The sequence below is a fragment of the Bison bison genome, unplaced genomic scaffold (assembly GCF_000754665.1).
Source record: "Bison bison bison isolate TAMUID 2011002044 unplaced genomic scaffold, Bison_UMD1.0 scf7180017864289, whole genome shotgun sequence".
NCBI classification, from domain to species: Eukaryota; Metazoa; Chordata; class Mammalia; order Artiodactyla; family Bovidae; genus Bison; species Bison bison.
Window position 1 is genome coordinate 15,451,798 of NW_011494861.1, and position 19,733 is coordinate 15,471,530.

The 19,733-nt window shown below is 34.7% G+C and overlaps 1 protein-coding gene across 4 annotated transcripts in view; it reads right to left on the reverse strand.

Moving 5' to 3' along the window:
• RC3H1 (ring finger and CCCH-type domains 1) overlaps positions 1-19,733 on the reverse strand; it is a 63,499-nt gene that overhangs the window by 4,829 nt on the left and 38,937 nt on the right. For 3 of the 4 annotated variants that reach the window (XM_010850082.1, XM_010850083.1, XM_010850081.1), the window contains 11 exons: positions 18,066-18,347; positions 17,515-17,729; positions 15,600-15,970; positions 14,878-15,045; positions 10,540-10,692; positions 8,302-8,515; positions 7,751-7,841; positions 7,493-7,625; positions 5,484-5,657; positions 4,079-4,194; positions 9-2,835 (listed from right to left, as the gene is read on the reverse strand). In XM_010850082.1, the coding sequence (XP_010848384.1) occupies positions 2,685-2,835; positions 4,079-4,194; positions 5,484-5,657; positions 7,493-7,625; positions 7,751-7,841; positions 8,302-8,515; positions 10,540-10,692; positions 14,878-15,045; positions 15,600-15,970; positions 17,515-17,729; positions 18,066-18,347 (2,068 nt within the window). In that variant the 3' untranslated portion in view covers positions 9-2,684. The remainder of the gene's footprint in view (positions 1-8; positions 2,836-4,078; positions 4,195-5,483; positions 5,658-7,492; positions 7,626-7,750; positions 7,842-8,301; positions 8,516-10,539; positions 10,693-14,877; positions 15,046-15,599; positions 15,971-17,514; positions 17,730-18,065; positions 18,348-19,733) is intronic. The other variant, XM_010850084.1, reaches the window with a different exon arrangement.

Consider the following 19,733-nt stretch of genomic DNA (forward strand, 5'->3'; position numbering starts at 1 on the left):
ATAGCTTCCTCTTGCTGTTCTACCCACCCAGACTTCCTCTAAAGGGTGGGGTCTTAGAGAGGTATAGCTAGAATTAAGGCTATAATTTAAGAGATCTGCATCCTCACTCCATGAAAATACCTTAAAAAGAGAGACTATTTTAAGTCAGTTCCAAACACTGGCTTTTCTGGTTTTATTCAGAATAGGAAAACATAAATTAATCTCTCTTTCTACCTAGCTTACAAAATCAAAATGGTGAAAGAATGAGTGTATTTGAAGGAAATAAACAAGAACAACAGAAGTTGAGTTATTAGGAGTTTCAACAGATACCCAAAATGGAATTTTACTTTTACTCCATATTTCAACAAAATCAACACCCATAAATTTCTTTTTAATACCAGAATCATTCTGAATTCCAAACTGAACCAACTGCTCCTAAAATTTAGGAATTATTTAACATGTCCAAAGAAGAAATAAGATCTGCCCAAATCTGCCTACAGAAGGTTAGAGGCCAAGAATGTTGCCTTTTATGGTTAGAGAGAGAAATTATAAAAATCTCAGGACTCTGTCAGACATAAAATTTCTCTCCTTCTCCTCCCCAAAACAATAAGTACTTAAATAGTAAATGTAAGAGGGTTTTAAGCAAAATAAACGAAAAAAGGCAAAAAAGCAAATGTATTTTTAAAAAATAGGAAAACATGGATATCAACTGATAAAATGCCTCATCTTCATTCAGTGCTTCTACCTCCCAATCAGTCATTTTATCGCAACAGCTGCGCTCATGCGAAAAAATCCATAAAACATACCCAATATATATACAGATATAGCTATGTATATATGTATATATATAATATATATATATAAATTTTTATTTAAATAAAAAAGAAAGCTCGAATCCCAAGCCAATATGTGTATATCAAATCCTTGACCAGCCAGGTCTGTAGGGCATAATCAAATTCAATGTGAAATAGTATATAAACACGGTGCCTTGACTGGGCAAATTAAATAATTGCTACTCAAAAGAGTGTTCTGTTTGGACTCTCCTACTGGTAGGCAATGGCAGGACTGTATTACCCTCCCCCCTCCCTTACCCCCCATTTGTTTCATTTAATAGTACGATAGACACAGAGCTTAGACTGAGGTGGTTATGACCTCAGCAGGAGTTACGGGTTAAGAAAATAAGAAACAAGAAAAATACAAACTCTTGCTTTTACCCAACCAAAGCAATGCAGTAACTTATTACATAACCAGTGCTTTCTGTTTTAGTATAATCCAGAAAGGGAAATTTCTAGAAAATCAGGCAAACATAGGGATACGGTGGGTGACTATGTCAAATAATCCCCACTAAACACATTTTATATGGTCTTAGTTCAGTATAGACATGTGGCATCAGAATATGTGCAGCAGAACTAAATGAGAAAAATTATTCCTTATTCTCTTCAACATTTTCATGAAAAGTCTTTTCAGTATAGTGAAGCCAAGACTACAAAAATTGACTTCTAGGTACTTACTACCTACTTGCGCTAATGATTCCAAAAGGCAACTACCGATCAATTTGTAAACTATCCTTAAGATTCAGGCAGTTCTCATTTGCCAAATCTCCTTGAAAGCCAGGGGCTCCAGTATATAGGAATTTTGTACTTTTGGTTTTTGAGAGTAAAACAAAACATTCATTGAAATAATGTAGCTCTGCTCATTTTAAGTTCAATCAAGTGTTGAGCAGTTTTAAAACATGATGGATTATCCTGGTTTTTGAATATTCTATTATTTCAGAAGTTCAACTTGGAAAAGGATTGCTCTGAATTTCCAGTCATCAGCTCAATATAGGTAATGAACTAAATATGTATTTTCAGTGCTAATAAATTATAGTTCATCCTTAAAATAATTTCCATTTAAATCTAATCAAGCAGTCTAAAATTGACTTGGATTTCTGATTACATTAAGAGAATGAAAGTGGTTCATGATATGAAAATGAGGTCTTCAAAAATTAATTGGTAATTATTTCTCTGAAAAGCTGATATAAACAAAAAAACAGAAATAAAGCCCTCCTGAGCAACAACAGAAAGTTTTAATGCCATATGAAAAACCTCCCTACACATGAAGCTTGTGACCCAGAAAGAAAGCAAATTATAGCTTCCAAATAATGGCTCTTGGAAAAGTTGCTTTGCTGCACATTTTCTAATAACTAGTCTATTACTAATTCTCAAGCACCACAGAATTCTCAGAATGGCCGGGGCTTTTAGTCTGTGGTAATTTATGGGGTTGTGAGAGCTGGAAAGGATTGGGGATATGGAATTATACACTGGGTATGTAATAATACCAAAATACAAGAAAAACCTACTTCATTAAGATCATACAATTAATCAAACAGAGTGTATATATAATATCTTCTTTTTTTTTTAAAGCCCTGGATCCAAGGCGTCCAAAGTTATTAAAATAAAGTTCATTCACAGAACAAAAACAAATTTAATCTGAATTGCTTGCAGATACTGCTAATTTTCTTTTTCTTTAAATTAAAAAATGCATTACTGTGAACTATGTGCAGGGTTTGTTTTTAGTAGTGGTGTTTGTGCACATTGCCTCCGGTGCTTTTCCTGGATTTCTCTGACCACCCTCAGAGAAAGGTTAAGAAGTTATCTGTTCTCCTACCCCTATGCCCCACAGATTGGTTAGGAGCAGAAGATAAAGGTAGGACTCCTCATATTTTATGGAGTAGAACTGGATGTAACTCCTGATCTCTGGGAGTCATTATTGTCCCCTCCTCCCTCAGGGTCCTCTGACAGGTTCAGAGAGCTGGTCTTGTTGGACAGGAGGCTGATATTCTCTTGTGTCAATGCTGATCCATTAGGCACGTCACTGTTAACATTTAAAAAAAAAAAAAAAACGAGTTGGAATTTTAAAAGAGGAGAGAGAGAAAACTGATTATTAGTAGAATAAAATCAACAGGGCCTTTCTATATAGCACTTTGGAAAATACGTGAATGGCTTTCAAACTTTAATTTATAGCTCTATATCCATGCTTTATTTTAGCATATGGGTTGGCAAACCAAGACAAGCTAGGTGACTGGTTTCTGTTTTGTTTAGCTGTTTCTATAAATAAAGTTTTATTGGAATACAGCCTGCCCATCTGTTTACATATTGTCTATGACTGCTTTCACATTACAACAGCAGAACTGAGAGTTCTGACATGGATAGTAAGACTAATAATTTTAAATATTCACTATTTGGCCTTTAGGAAAAATGCTGACCCCTGCTTTAGCAGGTTTAATAGGACAAGATAACACATGGATTTAAACAGACAAAAACTTAAGCCTGGAAGCAACAGAGCATTAGAAATTGTTGTTGTATATCATCAGGAAGGCAACTCAGGACTATGCATTAAAAGCCTCAAAGTGCCCTAGTTGTAAAATATCCTAAGGTGCAAGATGTACAAAGAATTAACTACAATATATTTTTTGCAGGGTTGTTCATAATAGTCGATATGTATTCTTCTGTGCCTGTAGAAGACTAATGGGTGATATGGACAGACCAAATTAAAAACCAGGTGGGACAGAACAGGGGGTATGTGGGTGAAAGAGGCTAAATGCTCGCACACTTAAGGGTATATATACATCAAAATGTTAACAATGGTTTTAAATAAATTATAAAACAAGGCGAAGAAGGAGATGGAAGCAGAAAATTTCATTTCCTAGATATTAACTGATAATTCAACCTTGACTCGATTCTAAAATAAGTTTTATTAACTCCTTTTTGTTGTTTAGTTGCTAGGTCGTGTCCAACTCTTTGTGACCACATGGACTGTAGCACTTCAGGTTCCTTCTATCCACAGCATTTTCCAGGCAAGAATACTGGAGTGGTGTGTCATTTCCTTCTCCAGGGGATCTTCTAACCCAGGGATTGAACCTGTTTCTCCTGCACTGACAGGCAGGTTCTTTACCACTGAGCCACTAAGGAAGCCCCTTTATTAACCCCCAAATTTATGCAAAAATATTATTTTCTCAAAGTATACAAAATAATGATATTGTAAAAATCAAATTATATTTATGAGAGTGCTTCTATCATGACTGTATGAGACTATATGGAAGTGTCCCTTTCTTTACCTGAATGTTAACGTAAGGTCCTCAGCTGGAACCTTATTTTGTGGTTCTGGTTGTCCATTTTCTGCTTGCTTACTTGTATTCAATTTGCTTTTCACATCCAGAGAACACTGGTTCTCCTTTGAAAGAAAAGGAAATAAATTTGATTATCTTCTATTTAATAGTGCTGATGGAGGAGAAACCAGCTACAAGTAATACAAAATGATGAACAGAAATCATATTTAGTTATGTAAAATGACGAAAGAAACAGGCAGATTAAAAGAACAACAACACAAAAATATAGTGGAGTATGGTCCACTTGCTCATCATCCAAGATGGGCAATAAGGGGGCAATGTCTCATGTTAACATTGGAAAATCTCATAGGAAAACTGATGATTCAGAAAAATCAAGTCAAAGTATAGTAAGTATCTATAATACATTTATTGAAAACAGGAAAACAAATAAGCCCCATGTATTTCCTTTAAAAGAATGTGAAAACTATGCAACAACATCAAAAAGAAATATCAATTACCATGCAATCTGAAGGAATGTTTCAATCACCTAAGATTCAAAATTTACTGAAATGAGTGTTCATGTACCATAACATAAATCCTAAGCATATCTGTGGATTCAATTCCACAGGAAAGAATGTGCTGATAGCATTTCATTCATGACAAAAAAAAGGTCATCAATAACTTAAGGGCTGTGAAACCTAGAAATGTTACTTGGTAATATACCTTTGTATAACATATGATGTGAAAGTCACTCAGTCATGTCCGACTCTTTGCGATCCCATGGCCTACACAGTCCATGGAATTCTCCAGGCCAGAATATACTGGAGTGGGTAGCCTTTCCCTTCTCCAGGGGATCTTCCCAACCCAGGGATCAAACCCAGGTCTCTTGCATTGCAGGTGGATTCTTTACCAGCTGAGCCACAAGGGAAGCCCAAGAATACTGGATGGGAACCTACCCCTTCTCCAGCAGATCTTCCTGACCCAACCCAGGAATCTAACCAGAGTCTCCTGCATTGCAGGCAGATTCTTTACCAATTGAGCTTCAAGGAAGCCCTTGGATAACATAGCATTGCAAAAAATGCCATCCCCTCTGCTTCCTTAACCAACATGTTTAACAGAAATATAGTAACTTTCAGATAATCACCCTGTTTTCCTTGAAACTTTATTATAAATACAGAAATCTAAGACAAAAACCACACTCAAACCAATAGATAAATGAGGAGAAAAGTGATAAAATAAGAAGGCAGTCCATTTTCACGACACTCTTTCTAAGTATTAATCACTCATTTTAGCCTTGGGGTGATGATTTTATAGCTCTAGATGATTCTAGAACTCTAGAGCCACACGTTCAGTGACACAACTACACACAGGGTTTCCTTTCACCTTCCCTCTCTCTTTCCACAGTAACACTTACCATACTCAGTTCCCGGGTTCTCTTCCCAATTTCCCTTTCCACCTGGTGCAGTTCCAAGCTCAACTGCTCACTTGAAATCATTCCAGGCCATTTTGGAGGTGGTGGTGGTGGGGGCTGTGACTGGCCTGCCAAGGTGTTCGCCTCCCTCTGCAACACCAGTCTGTTACTAACAGCCTAGTGCATAAAGCCAAGCACATACACAGCTCAACACATTTCACACCAAGCATAGAATGACCAGGCCCAATTCCAGACCACAGCCTTAAGTAGCTTATTACTCATATATATTTGCAATAAAATCGATGCAACTATAAGGCACTGTTTCTTTGAATACCATTTGAATAAAAAAGGAAGAAGATGGGGGATTTAAACTTGGTGAACAGTAATTTAATCTTTGGTTTAAGTCGCTCTTCTTTTCTTATTTAAGACAGAAGTCAACTATAAATGTGGGGGGAAAAAACTATAAACATGCTTTTTTTTTTTTTCTTTTTTAACTGAAAGAGAGAAGTCAACTATAAATGTGGGGGAAAAAAACTATAAATGTGCTTTTTCTTTTTTAACTGAATTTTCTCTGAAATAAATTCTATAATTTCTTTCAATGAAACTTCAATTATGACAAGGACTTTTAACCACAGTGAGTTAAACAATGCTGAAATTTTCTGGAACAGAAAATCAGTCTAGGAAATTTCAACTAAGATAAAAAGCCATGAAATAGTAAGGTAAAGAATTATATTTTATGAAGTTAAAGGTCCAAATCTTTAATAACTAGTTACCTGAAGATGAACATAATAAACATAGCATTCTTTTTTCTTACAATAGGAATTAGCAAGAAGTTTTGGACCAAGGTAAATAAAGCAATGGAAAAAGGAGACAAACATGAATACTATACAGGTTTATATTTCTAAACTTTATCACTTACTCAAGAGTATAAGCCAGACACATGCTCAAAAATAAGCTCAAAAATAAACACACAAAACATCCTACCTATTGGTCTTGCTAATAAGAAAGTCTAAGACAGAATCAGTTAGAAATTTATTTCCAAAGCAATGCCTTACATATTATTAAAGATCCTGGTAGAAAGATAAAGACTAACGTTCTAAGAGTATCTTTTTCTTCAGAAGAGAGCAATGCATTTATCACTAGAATGTCTTTAGCTTTTCATATTCAAAGTCTATGTTCCAATCCAAAGGATAATATAAACAAAACCTAGTCTTCCTGATGTGGCACTTAAAGAACTTCAAGAATTTTTTGTCTTCTGACATTCTGTTTCTCTTAAGTACTAGACAGCATGGTGGAAAAAACAGTGAACTTAGAGTATGAAGACTTGGGCTCATGTTCAATCTCTGTGAAATTCATATCCTTCAACCAAAAAGGGAGGAAAATACCACCTGCCCAATCTACGTGTCAGGAACCCATATGGGTCAAATAAGATATGTAATAATAATTTATAAAGTGAAAAAACTATATTAATGAAAGGTATTGTTATTATGTAGAGGATTTTTTTTTTTTTAGGTCAAAGTTGTGAGCTTCTACTAAAGATACTAAGGAATAAAAGTGAGAGAAATTTTTTAAAATTAAAGAAAATGTGAGAAATTAAAAAACAAAATTTAAGTTAAAAGCATCTGTTGATTAAAAAACTATATAGTATACCCTCAACTTAAATGTGTTATCAGGGAATATAAGCTCCTTTTATATATTTTATTTTATTTAATATTTTAGATAATCTAGGAAATTTAGATTATCTAAAATATTATACAGTATAAAAATATAAAAGGAGTTTATATATAATATATAATAACATATAAAACATGTTTTCTATTCTCAGATAATAGAAATTCTAAATTTCCTAAAGTCTGAAAACTTCAAAGTATTAAAATTCTTTGAAAAATGGACACCTATACTAACTCTTAAGAAAAAGACTTTAAAGTTTGAGGTTCATTGAACCTCAAAAGTTCCTCCTTTTAAAATCTCTTTGAGAAGCTTTAAAAACTGGAATATTTCTAAGCTTTTACCTCTAGTCCACGTAGCTGGGTCTGTTGGCTAATTTGATGGTTTAGCTGCTGTAATTCTAGTCGTAGCTGTTCCCTCTCAGCAGACGGAAGGGGTTTTCCATGACTAGCCACTTCTGACATAGATATTCTCTCCCTTTGGTGGGAAGGAAAATGTGGAATAAATTTTACATTTTATTAAAAAAAATACTATTGATCAGAAAAACAAAGCAAGTTGAGTAATTCTAAAGGTTTATAAAAGTAATAAGAATGACATAATACCTCTCACTGAAGTGTCCCTGAGAAGGTATGTTTTGATGAGGTGAATATGGAGAACCTCCCCAGCCACCATGAGTTCCATATGGACCATAATCTGTAAGAGAGTAATTTACAGTGAAATGATGCAATTCGTGGATTTGATTCTCCTTTTCAGGTAGTCACAATCTAAAAGTCAAAACTATATTCTGTACAGTTATCTTCAAAGATGGCTACCAAAATGGTAATAGGGTATTGATGTTTGCTTTTTCCCCACTAAAATATCAGTCTTTGTAATTTTTCCTCTGGTATGAATTTTTTAAAAATAAGATGTGTTATTTTAACAAAAACAATAAAACTATTAAAAAACACATAGGTTATCCCTCATATACAGATATTTTAGTTTGTACCCCTATAATTCCCCAGGTTATAATTACTTTTCTACAGGGCTAATTCCACAGAAAACTTTGCAGACTACTGCCCCTGAAAATTATGAAGAGCACTGATGGTAAATAGGGAGAAGGCAGTGTTGACAGTTGTGAATATGAACCCTCTAAAATCTGATTACATCTGATTACCTGAAATGTTAATAGATTTTGTGGGAGCTCCCTGAGGTGCCATAGCCTGCATTGGGCCAGCACCCTGATAGATCGTTTTGGAAGTTCGAGAAATGGCACCAAACCGAGATACTGTTGGTCGGTCTCCAAATGGGATGAGATCATCATCACTGGTTTCTGCTGCTCTTCTCTGAAGGTCCAATCGCTGGTCTCTCATTCCTTTACTCTCCACATTCTGAGAAAAAATGCAATGAGAAATCCACCCCTCACTTAGATCTCTAACATAATTTCCTTTAGCTCTGTAATAATTTACTGGTAAAAACTAAAATCATTGGTTGCTTTTAGTTGTCATATAAAACACTACCTTTTGAATCTCTGATCACTCCCTATAATGGTATTTTTTTCTACATCATCAGAAATATTTTTTACATCATTATCCAGTATACATACACACACACACACACACACACACACACATATACAAATATATATATGTACACATTCAAATAGATATATATAAACATTCTTTAAAAATATGTGCCAACATAGGCTTTTAAAAGGGATTACAGTCAGAAAGATAAATGGAAACTGAACTGTCTGACCCTTGCTACTTAAAGTGAAGTGAAAGTCACTTAATCGTGTCTGACTCTTTGTGACCCCATGGACTTCATAGTCGATGGAATTCTCCAGGCCAGAATACTGGAGTAGGTAGCCATTCCCTTCTCCAGGGGATCTTCTCAACCCAGGCATTGAACCCAGGTCGCCCACATTGTAGGCGATTCTTTACCAGCTGAGCCACGAGGGAAGCCCAAAGTATAGCCCAAAGTCCAGAAGCAACAGCATCACTACAGAACTCACTAGAAATGCAGAATTTCAGGTCTCATCCCAGTCTTACTGAATTAGAACTTGACCTTTAACAGATCCTTGGGTTAAATTCTAAGGATCAGAATTCACATCCAGACTCATGTTTGAAAAACACTGGGGGAGATTTTTATCCATTTGGGAAATGTTCAATAACATGTAGGTTAGGTTGGACAACATTTTTATTCTTCAGTAATTTATAAAACTTATTTTAATTACTCTTTCTGAAACAAGGGTTTCTATCTACTCTGCCTCCTTATCTCATTCCTGTTCTTAGAGAGGCTGTTTTTTATGGCCTAAAAACAATGTTGCCCTAAACCCACTACAGAAAAGCAAAAGGTTCCTTTCTGCTTTTTTCTCCTCTATATTCCTTTCTTTCTCTTTCTTTTTTTATTGCCTGGCATCTAATCATATTCATGCTATAGATGCTACTTCACTCATTTACAGCTATACTGGCATCTAAGTCTTGCTTTTCTATTACCAAGAACTGGTCTTCTCTCAACCTGCTGGACAAGTCTTCCTCTTTGAAAATCTATATCTTACAACCCAGGGAACCTTTCTTAGAATTAATAAGGGCAAATGGCTTAAGAATAATAGTAAAAAAAAAAAAAAAAGTCAAGGCATACCTTTAACTCATTAACACTACTCCTAAACATAAATTTCATCCATGTAAACAAGGAAACATAGGCAAGAATGTTTACTGTAGCACTGTAGATAATAATAAAAGATCAAAAACAGCCTAAAAATATCAACACGAAAATGAATAAACAATTATATTTATTTATTGTATGATTATCAGTTATCATAAATGGTATCTGATAAAAGAAGTGAACATGAATGAATTTGGACTTAGATATAAATTTGGATACATCTCAAAAAACAATGCTGAAAGAAAACATAGGCTGAAATTTATAATATGTATAAGGTCTATAAATATTCAAAACAAAATTGTTTATAAGTCAATAAAAGTATCCATGAAATGATAAACTCTCAATTCAGGATAGGATTTACCTTAACTCCAGGGAAGGAGAGGAGCAGAAAATGAGATTAGGAAGGTATAGAAAGTCGGATTTAATTACTTAGGTAAAGTTTTATTTCTTTAAAGGATAAAGAAGCAATTAAGATAAAATAGTCATATATTTTAAGCTTGAGTATTAGATACACTGGTGTTACCCTACTTTTGTTAAAAAATAAAATGATTTTAGTGTAATACATTTCGGTATACCACAGCTTATTTGAAGCTAAGTAACTATAATTGTGACACAAAAACTAGTGTTGTTCACTAGATTCAACTTTATTGTTTAAACTTAAGAGTTAAGAATTATAAAAGAAATCAAAAAGGTTTTAAATATAATTCAATCACACAGTATAGAACTATGGCTCAGTTGTTACACATACCATCATTTCCACACTCCCTGCTGCCACAACATCTTTAGGTTTTGCATCTTTGGTTCCAATGTAGGAGCCAATAGTGTCACATGACCAGGGTGAATACTGGCTATAATCATTTCCTTTGTATTTCCCAGCTACCTTCAAGTCTTCATCCAAAAACTAGAGATAGAAAAAAGAAAAAGGAAACAAAATAGGAAATAGGTCTATGAGTAACAACACCGAGAAAGCAGGAATTTCTTTAGAACAGCATGCTAAAGCAACAAAATAATGGTTATTTGATTTGTGTCACAATAGAAGATTTTTGTTGACTATGAAAAATGTAAAACAAACAAAAACTGATGTTGAGCCATTACATTTTGTTAACACAAAGTCAAAACGAAGTATCTCAAAATCTTTCAAAGAATCAAATTAGGATTTTTGAAGCAATTTGCTCATCCCCTTTCTCAACAGATTAAGTTAACATTTAAGCAAATAAGTACTAGGCCCTGGTTTTGCTAGACTCTTTTTAATGTTTCTTTCAATAATATTTCAGGTAAACAAGAGCACTAAACACTCTTTAAAATGTAATCATAAATGTTCTATTTAAGTACATGATGACATAATGACTTTTTCCCTGAATCTCTTTAATAGCAACAACTTGTATCTTGAATAAAATCTGGTCCTTATGTTGAATGATTCAATGAAGTGAAGATTCCAAATTTTCTTAAGATGAGCTCTGAAGTTATATAATAACCAAATAGGTATTCTAAGTCTGATGTATTTTTACTTACATTCACATTTGTGTAACCTTTTACAGCCTTCTAAGTGCTTACACTATCTCATATGTTCTTCAAGTCCAGGTGAGACAACATGGGTGATCTGACCAAGGTTATACCAGTATAAGGAGTGCTAGGACACTATTAAATTGCCCTCACTTTATCACAGATGTATATACTGGCATACTAACACTCCAGGGGGATACTGGTACATTTAAATGGCTCTATGCTTCCCCTATACTGAAAAAAAAATAAAATAAAAAATTCTATTTTCTGAGTCATCATTCTGGTCTTCTGCAATGGCAGAAGGATCTGCTGTTCATAAATACCACTCATTTTCAAGCACAACTCCTGTTTCCATTGTGTATAACTTCTTCCCATTTTTTTCTGTCCTACTTCTATTTTAAAAATCCCATCTCTTTTTTACATGTCTTCTCCACACACAACTTTTGTATAAAACAACTAGTTTTTTAAAAGACATGGTCTACTAACAAGACCATTTTCTGCCTCCAACAGCAAGACATGCAAGATAATTGGTTAAGTAAAAACAAAAACCAAAAATATGCAAAACACAAAACCTAAAGATGTAATTACTAAATAATCCTATTAAAAAATATAATGATAGGTTAGTTCATGTACAGAAAAGTTGAAATACATATTAAAAAGTTGAAATATAATAAACTGACAATGATACAGAAAATGAGATTTTGGAGAAATTTCTATGTTACATTATTTTCATAATGTATCAGTTTAGTATAACTATATGTGGGGTTGTAATAATCAGAACTGAAGTTTAATTATATAGCTTTATGTTATTAATGAGACAAATTCTAAAGTTCCTTAACAGTCACACATTATTACTTTTTAGAAATAAAAAAAAATACAAAGTTATTATTTACTGAATGCCCACTATGTGCCAGATGCCTTGTGTCATATTTAATTTTCACCACACCACTATGAGGTAGGTTTTGTTATGCTTGATTTACAAATAGAGAAACCTGAGCCTCAAGGTTAAGGAAAGCTAAGTAACTTACGAAAGATCTGAGCCACAAAGCTGAACGTGACAGATAAGTGTATTTCATTCTAAAACTGGCTCACTTTTCATGGTGTCATATTGCTTTCCGTATTTCTCAAAAAATGGTATTGCATAACAAAGCTCAGGGATGTCTCTAATAGTCAGGTTTTGAAAAAATATCATGTCATGTTTATCCTTTACAAGTAAAATGATATTAAGAGAAGATGTTACAGCTTTACTAATTAACCTAACCTACATTATTGTGGAAAATTCATACAGTGTTTAGACAGGAAAGCTAGATACTGTGAACTATCTTTAGTAATTTTACTTTCATACATCCCAAAGTTTACTGTTTATTATATGCAATATGGTATACTTTACTTTTCAACTTTCATTGCTTAGAAATACTGTTTAGAATTATAATTCTACACGTAAAGCATGTAAGACATTTTCCTTACATAAGATAAACTGCACCCATATGAAAAAAATCTATTTGACTTAAAATGGCTATACACACTGAACTGAGGCAGTATGTATAACAACAAGCCAAAATAAATACATAAGATCAACAAAGCAAAAAGATAGCTTTCTGAAGAGATAAAATTGATGATAAATTCCTAGTAAGACATTAGAAGTGTTAATAAAACCTGTAGACATTAAAAAGATAGTAAGATAATACTCATAATAACTTTTAGCATTGTCTTGTTGAAATACTGATAACCTTGAAATTATTGTTTATTACTCTCTAGTTTATTCAACTATTCAACAGTTTATTCTAGTAACTCTATTTCAGTGTTTTTCTGCCTTTTACTACCTATATTAACCTGTCTCTTGTATTTGAATTAACCTTATCATCCTACTGCTTTCCTCGCTATTGAGTTCAACAAAACTTAGACACGTCTCAGTTATAAAAATAGTCTAAAACTAGAAATACAAGGAAACTTTATTAATCTGATAAAGATTACCTATGAAAAAGCTGACAGCAAACATCATAACGTTAAACTGTTAGAAGTTTCATTTGCTCAAAGACCAGAAATAAGAAAATCTATCATCATCTCTCTTTCTAATATTACACTGGAGATCTAGCTTACATAACTAATAAGAAAAAGAAAATACTTAAGAATAGAAAAGGAGAAAGCAAAATGGTCACCATTCATAGAGAACACAAAAATCCAAAAGAATCCACTAACAAATACAAGAATTAATAGGGAAATCTACCAAAGCTGCTGAACACAAGGATCAAATTCATAAAAATCTACTTAATTTTTCTGTAATAAGAACAAAGAGAATATGAAACTTCAAAAAGGATTCCATTTAAAACATCTTCAAAAACATTAGTTTTCTAGTAATAAGTTTAATGAAAGATGTGAAAGACACTGAAAACCATACAAGGTAGGACATTATTGAGAGAAATTAAAGAATATTCAAGAAAATGGAGAGTATACCATATTCGTAGAGACTCACTACTAGAAAGATGTTACTTCTCCTCAAATGGATCTAAAGCAACACTGTCCAGTGAAAAATATAACTGACCCACATATGTAAAATTTTTTAATAGGCACATTAAAAAATAAAAATATAAAATTCATTTTAACAATACATTTAATAATCCAAAGTGAAAAGGGGACTTTTCTGGTAGCTGAGACAGTAAAGAATTTGCCTGCAACAAAGGAGACCCAGGTTCAATCCCTGGGAGGGGAAGATCCCCTGGAGAAGAGGTTAAATTGTTAAATAATTTTAACAATACCTTTTATTTAACTTAATAATCCAAAGTAGTATAATTTTAACATGTAATTAATATATATTACATATAATCATAATTATTATATAGACTATATAAATTAATATAAATGTATTACTGAGGAGAAGGGGACAACAGAGGATGAGATGGCTGGATGGCATCACTGACTCAATGGATGTGAGTCTGACTGAACTCCGGGAGTTGGTGATGGACAGGGAGGCCTGGCGTGCTACAATTCACGGGGTCGCAGTCAGACACAACTGAGCGACTGAACTGACTGACTGACTGAAATATTTTTGAGGGGGTACTAAATCTTCAAATCCAATATATGTTTTATGCTTATAGCACCAGGGAACTCAGATTAGGCTTAATTTAGGTATCATTATCCATATATGGCTAGTGGTTAGCATAGTGGGTTGTGCAGATCCAGAGATTCGATGTAATTCTAATAAAAACTGCAGCAGATATTTCTGTGGACATCCACATGCTGATTCTAAAGTATGTTTGGAATTTCCAAGGACAAAGAACAGCAAAGATAAACCTGAAGACCAAAACTGGAAAACACACATCACCACATGAAGACAGTGTGATGTTGGTAGAAGGACAGAGAAATAGATTAATGAAACTGAAACATATACAGTCACTTGACTATGACCAGATTATGATATTATATACAAAAATCAATTCTAGATGGATTACAGATCAAAATAATAATAATAAACCTTTCAGAAGAAAACATAAAAATATCTTCATGATCTTGGGAAGGGTGAAGATTACTTAAACCGCTGATAAAGGAAAATTTGATAAATGAGACTAAAAAGTCACAAGCTTACTTCCTCTTGATGGAAGGCAGAAGGCAATGTTGGTGAAGGTGCAAAAGGAGGTGGAGAGATAACCTTCCTTTCTTCTAGCTGTGCCATTATTTCCTTTCGTCTTCGATGTAACTCATCTAGACTAGGATGGGGCTGGGGAGGAGGCGGAAGCCGACTGTACGGAGGCTCCTGGAAGTGAAAAGATGAGTATAAATTGAAAAAGAATTTCAGGACACAATGATTCACTTAGCACATATTTTGAATAACTAGCCTGTATACTCATCTGCTGTGATTCATGGGACCGCAAAGAGTCGGACACAACTGAGCGACTGAACTGAACTGATACTCATCTTAACATCTGGAAATAGCAAGACTTAATAAAACAAAACAAAACCCCTAAAAGTTCTCAGGACTTCCCAAAGACCTAAATATAAGTTTCTTTTTCTTTGTCAGAGACCATACTTTCTAAATGAATCTAGAAACATTAATAAAACCATCTAACATTTTCAGAAACTAAGATGGGTTAGTGGGAGTGGGGCAGTAATTTATTTCCCTTTTAATAGTCAAAAAATAAATAAAACCTAAATCTATGAAGATTATGAAAAGGTGACAAAAGTTGCTTTCTTTTAAAAGAATTAACTGATCAAAGGTTTATTACCATGGTAAAAGGTTAAACAGAAAATCGCTGTAAGCAATAGTCTAATTAAATCTACATTAATAATAATAAAAAGAACTCAGCATACTCTGTTGTATGAAGGTCTGATCTGAGTTGGGTGTGCAGCCACTGGATAGTAACCTTCCATTTGTTGGTATCTTTCTCTGGGTTCTGGTACATAGGGTGGCACTGCTGCAGGTGGAATCTCAATGGGTATAGGACTTTCTCGGAAAATCTCCTCTCTTGCATAAGACTGAGCTGGGTATACTCGACGGCCATCATAGTGTGGTGGGTACATAGGAGGGTACTGTTGTGGCTGTGTGCCATACTGTGAGTTTACTACACGATCTTGGAGGTATGGTGGATAATGATCCAAGTAGGGAGCACCAGGTTCAGGAGCAGATGGTGGAGGTCGGACAAAACGAGACACACATTGTGGAGGTGGAGCATAGTACATACCTGTACAGTACAAAAGAGCAACCGAAAGCAACAATCAGCCAATCTATTTTTCTATGTAAGACTTTTCCTTTTAAAATATTTCAACAGCAAAGAATCAAAAATCCACTCATTTTTTAGATGTTTTCCCCTCTGCTTAGGTATGTAGTCAGGCTAGATTTATGAAAAATATCAAGCAAAAATTCTCCTTCCAAATTATTGAAAACACCAACCTATTCACAGTCTACAACAGTAAACTGGCTCTCTCGATTCTCTGATCATCTTTCTGGTGTGCCTAATATACTGCAAACACTGGAAAGCAAAAGAACTATATTTTCCTGAAGCTTAGGTTCCACAAATCTTTCATTTGCATAAGTTTAGAATGTGAGACTGAGTTAACTGGAAAGAGATATGGCCCTCAAAAGATCCATTCTGCTGGTACAGATAGAGTGGCTAACTGCATAACTCTAGAGTTATTTTTTTGGCCACGCTGAAAGGCACGTAGGCTCTTAGTTCCCCAATCAGGGACTGAACCCGTGTCCTCTGCAGTGGAAACATGAAATCTCAACCATTGGACTGCCAGGAAAGTCTCCTAGAGTTCCCGACCCAATAGTTGTGGCAGTAGCTTCCCAATTTCAAGACATTTGCCTCAACTGATGAGCTCCTCTGTTGGCAATCAGGACAGAAGCTTCCTATATGTATTTTCTTCATTGTTTATTTTTTTTTAACATGAATTACATTATGTGAAAACTCATTCTCCATACCTAGTATTACCATTAAAATTGGCTATGTCTGTTTTCTCAAATACCTGCTTCCTATTTTCTCACCACATTAGTCCAGACCTCAAGTCACACCTGGATTAACAATAGTCTTACTCCTCCTTGACTCTAGACTCTCATCTTTACAATCCATTTGTAAATTTTCCTTTCTATTCCCAAAACCTCTATTTAGGGCATTCTTCCTGAGTCTTTTGAGTCCTCAAGTTCTCAATGATCTTCCTTGAGTCTTGCAGTTAATTTCTACCACAGTAATATTCACCACCACAAGTGAACACCTCATTTCAAACATGCATATAGTTTTCTATTCTTTATAATATTGATTCTATACTATAAACTCTCTAGAAGTACGTACTTGCATTTTCTCATGTATATTACAGGACCTAGAAAAAAATATTACATGACAACTGAAAGGAAAAAATGTACCATGTGTGTTTAATTTATATTCACCATAATATTATATTCTTTTCTCATGCTTGAAGAAAACTTTTGTCAGGAAAATATATACTGTGCCTCAGCAAATTTCCATTGTCTACTTGAAGGACTTATTTCCATAAATATGTAAACACTTTTAATATACAACTGCTTCTAGCAGTTAGGGTAAACTGGTTTTCCTAGCTTTGCTACTTCATTTATTTCGTATTATTTAGCTGATCATATAACTTCAGTTTTTTCCCAAGTATTAAAAAAAAGCATTTTTTTGAGGAGATTACTGAAAATATGGTCACTCTTACTTGAAATCATTCTTCCAACTCCTAAGAAAAGTGAGTGACATAAATGAAAGATCATTACCCTGCTGATAAGGTGCTGATTCGAATGGCGGAGCGGCTCCTCGAGGATCCTGGTAATAAACATCAGCCTGCTGTGCTGGATAGAGCTGAGAACCTCGCGCCACCATCTGAAGAGGTTTAGTGACAGGCATAGGGGGCAGCTCTGTTGGTCCTCTTGGAGGTACAGGATGCGGATTAACAGGCAAGGTAGAAATACTCTTAGGGACTGATTCTAGCCTAGGGGAGCAAGAGTCTGCATGTCAAGTTTAAGGTCTTAAAAACATTTCTAAATGTATACAAACTGTTACATGTTTAAAAAAATTGCCAAAATTTGGGAAACAGGTTTCTTCCAATAACCATTGTTTTCCAGAAATTTTGCAAACTTTGATCTTATGTCACCTATACTGTTTCTCAAAAAATCACTGGCACATGAAATAGAAATAAAAAACAACAGAATAGAGCCCTCCAGTTAAGGGTTTTCCCCTCCCCCAAACAAAACACTGATTATTCTTTCTTCCTTCTACTTTATGTCAATAAAGAAACTTTAAATAAAAGTTAGTAAAAACAACGTACAAGTCAGGAGGGGACCCAGGGGCACTACTGCTCAAGTGATCGATCTTTCCTGGTTTCAGACTGGATTCGTAGCGGGGGTCTGTCCCTCGTGGAATCAGTTGTGTTACTGCATTCCCTGCTGATACAATCCCATTCGGCAGAGCAGGGGTTTTTCTGCTAGGCAGATCCACTGCCCCTTCTTCCGGAAGGATAGCTGTTGAAGGCAGGCCCACCTCATTAAGTTGACCCAAAGAGGCACTCAGGGGTCTTCTAGGAACCAGGCGTTTGTTCATTTTACGAAATCTATAGAAAAAGCAAAGGTGCACAACAAAAACCAAAATTGTGGAAGCAAAAATTAAGAAATAAAATGTATTTAAGATACAAAAGGAAAAGATTCTGAGCATATTACTTTCTAGAAATTCTCTTGAAACAATGGCTCTAGCTATCATCTTGGAAACTTGTGTGTGTGTGTGTGTATTATATATATATATATATGTCTGTATATATATAGACACACATAGACAAACTTTGGAGTAGGGGTTGGGGAGGGATCACCCATCAACAGTAACTACTGTTAAGAGTTTGATATATAATACAGATTTTTCCACTTTATGCACTAGTTTAATATTCTTACATTTATAAGATTATTATTTACAGAAGTAGGGTTATATATGGCAAAGAGTCAGACACGACTGAGCAACTGAACTGAACTTAACTGATGACTGCTTAGTAAATTTCTTCCTCTACTTCAAAATCTTAACTATTCCTTTATGTCAGTATACTTTAGGTTGCCCCTAATTTTTGCTATTAAAACAATGTGGTAACAGAAAATTATATACATATACTTCACACCTGTGTAAATAACCAAAAGCAGAATTACTAAGTCTAATGTATGCATATTAGAAATTCTTATAATGTCCAAAGCTATTATAACTCCTACTGATTTTTTTTTAAAAAAAAAGGCTTTTTTTCAATATCTTATTAAACATTGGCTAGTCTCAGCCTCTGACAGTTAAAAAAAAAAATCAGGTTTTAATTTGCATTTCTTTAACAATTAGTGAAACTGAACATCGGAGAAGGCAATGGCACCCCACTCCAGTACTCTTGCCTGGAAAATCCCATGGACGGAGGAGCCTCGTGGGCCGCAGTCCATGGGGTCACTAAGAGTTGGATACGACTGAGCGACTTCACTTTCACTTTTCAGTTTCATGCACTGGAGAAGGAAATGGCAACCCACTCCAGTGTTCTTGCCTGGAGAACCCCAGGGACGGGGGAGCCTGGTGGGCTGCCGTCTGTGGGGTCGCACAGAGTCGGACACGACTGAAGCGACTTAGCAGCAGCAGCAGCAGAACATAGTTTCACATGTTTGCTGGCCATTTGTGTTTCTTTGGTGAATTGTTTACATGTCTGATCCATGTATCTACTGGTTCTTCTCTTTCTTATAGATTTGTAGGAGATCATTTTGTGTTACAGGTATCATGTCATTTCACCACCACTTTTCCTTCTTACTTTTGTGGTATTTGAGCCATTATCTTAATTTTTAACTTTCATTTAATCAAATTTATTAATCTTCTTTATGCATGCAGTTGTCATTCTTCAAAAATCCTTTCCTGGGTTTCCCTGCCAGTGTAGTGGTAAAGAATCCCCCTGCCAATGCAGGAGACACAGGTTTGATCCCTAGTCCAGGAA